General features: G+C 31.1%; 1 protein-coding gene across 1 annotated transcript; it reads right to left on the bottom strand.

The window, feature by feature from the left end:
- Positions 1-41: 41 nt before the first annotated feature.
- On the bottom strand, positions 42-595 carry LOC105268380 (poly(U)-specific endoribonuclease homolog; the record flags this gene model as incomplete). Its single annotated transcript, XM_011307909.1, is given in 2 exon segments — positions 42-348; positions 422-595. Coding segments are annotated over 2 exon segments (359 nt in total), but the record flags the coding sequence as incomplete, so codon positions are not given.
- Between the last annotated feature and the right edge of the window lie 401 nt (positions 596-996).

Genomic DNA, 996 nt, shown 5'->3' with positions numbered 1-996 from the left:
TTGATTAATTTATAAATATATGATGTAGATGTACAACTCACGGCTCTGGCGCTCTGTCAATTGAACTATTTTTCATTGTCTGATTCTGTAGATTAATTTGAATATATTTCCAAGCATTATTAATATCTTTACTGAACAAAACCTCCGAAAATCTTCGTAATTCTATATTTGACACATTTCTCTTGTTTTCCTCTGGCTTGCTACTCGAATTAATCGCTTCCTCAACATTTCTTTCTGTTGCTCCTTTCTCTTCGATAGTTGAGATCACCAGTGCCGAATCAGTTTCGTTGAAATAAACACTTCGATTAGTGTGAATGCTCCATGATGTCAAATTACTTTCTGAAGTTTCTGATAAAAAAATATTTTTCAAGTTAAGAGATAGCACAATCTGGTGTTTGTCAAGTAAAGTCACAATACTTACGTGTCAAAATTGGAAAAATAGTTATTAAGGAGAAGATGATGATCTGAGCCATTGTTACAATCTATCATTGACTTTTCAAAGAATTTACCACATTTTGTTGTAGAGACTGTTAACAGTGCGAGATGTGAACTCCAGGGACTCCCACTCGAATAAAGTGATTCAGTTATCAAACAGCGGTTTTGTATTAAGGATGGTAAGCTAGGGAATTTCTTATACCAGATTCAAGTACATGAACTGCAAGTAGAATTACAAATCAAATCACTATATAATTGAATAAGAAGTTGAAAAATCATACTGTAATATTCTCCTTTTTTTGTTGGCATTGGTATGGCATAAGGTCATAAGAGAAGAAGTGATTTAACAACACAACAACTCGTGTTTTTTAGAATGTTTACTTTTATATTAAACCTAGAAGAAAATACATTGAGATTATGAAATAAAGTCAAATGTGAAAAGCGGCGGCAGAAGAAAAATCAAAATCAAGAATCACTAATGATAAAATAAATGATTGAATAACACAATTTTGTTTTTAAGGTGCCTTTTATTTTATTATTATTAAGCGTTGATTAATTATT

Source organism: Fopius arisanus, unplaced genomic scaffold, assembly GCF_000806365.1.
Source record: "Fopius arisanus strain USDA-PBARC FA_bdor unplaced genomic scaffold, ASM80636v1 scaffold00056, whole genome shotgun sequence".
Taxonomy (NCBI): Eukaryota; Metazoa; Arthropoda; class Insecta; order Hymenoptera; family Braconidae; genus Fopius; species Fopius arisanus.
This window is presented reverse-complemented; position numbering and strand designations above follow the sequence as displayed.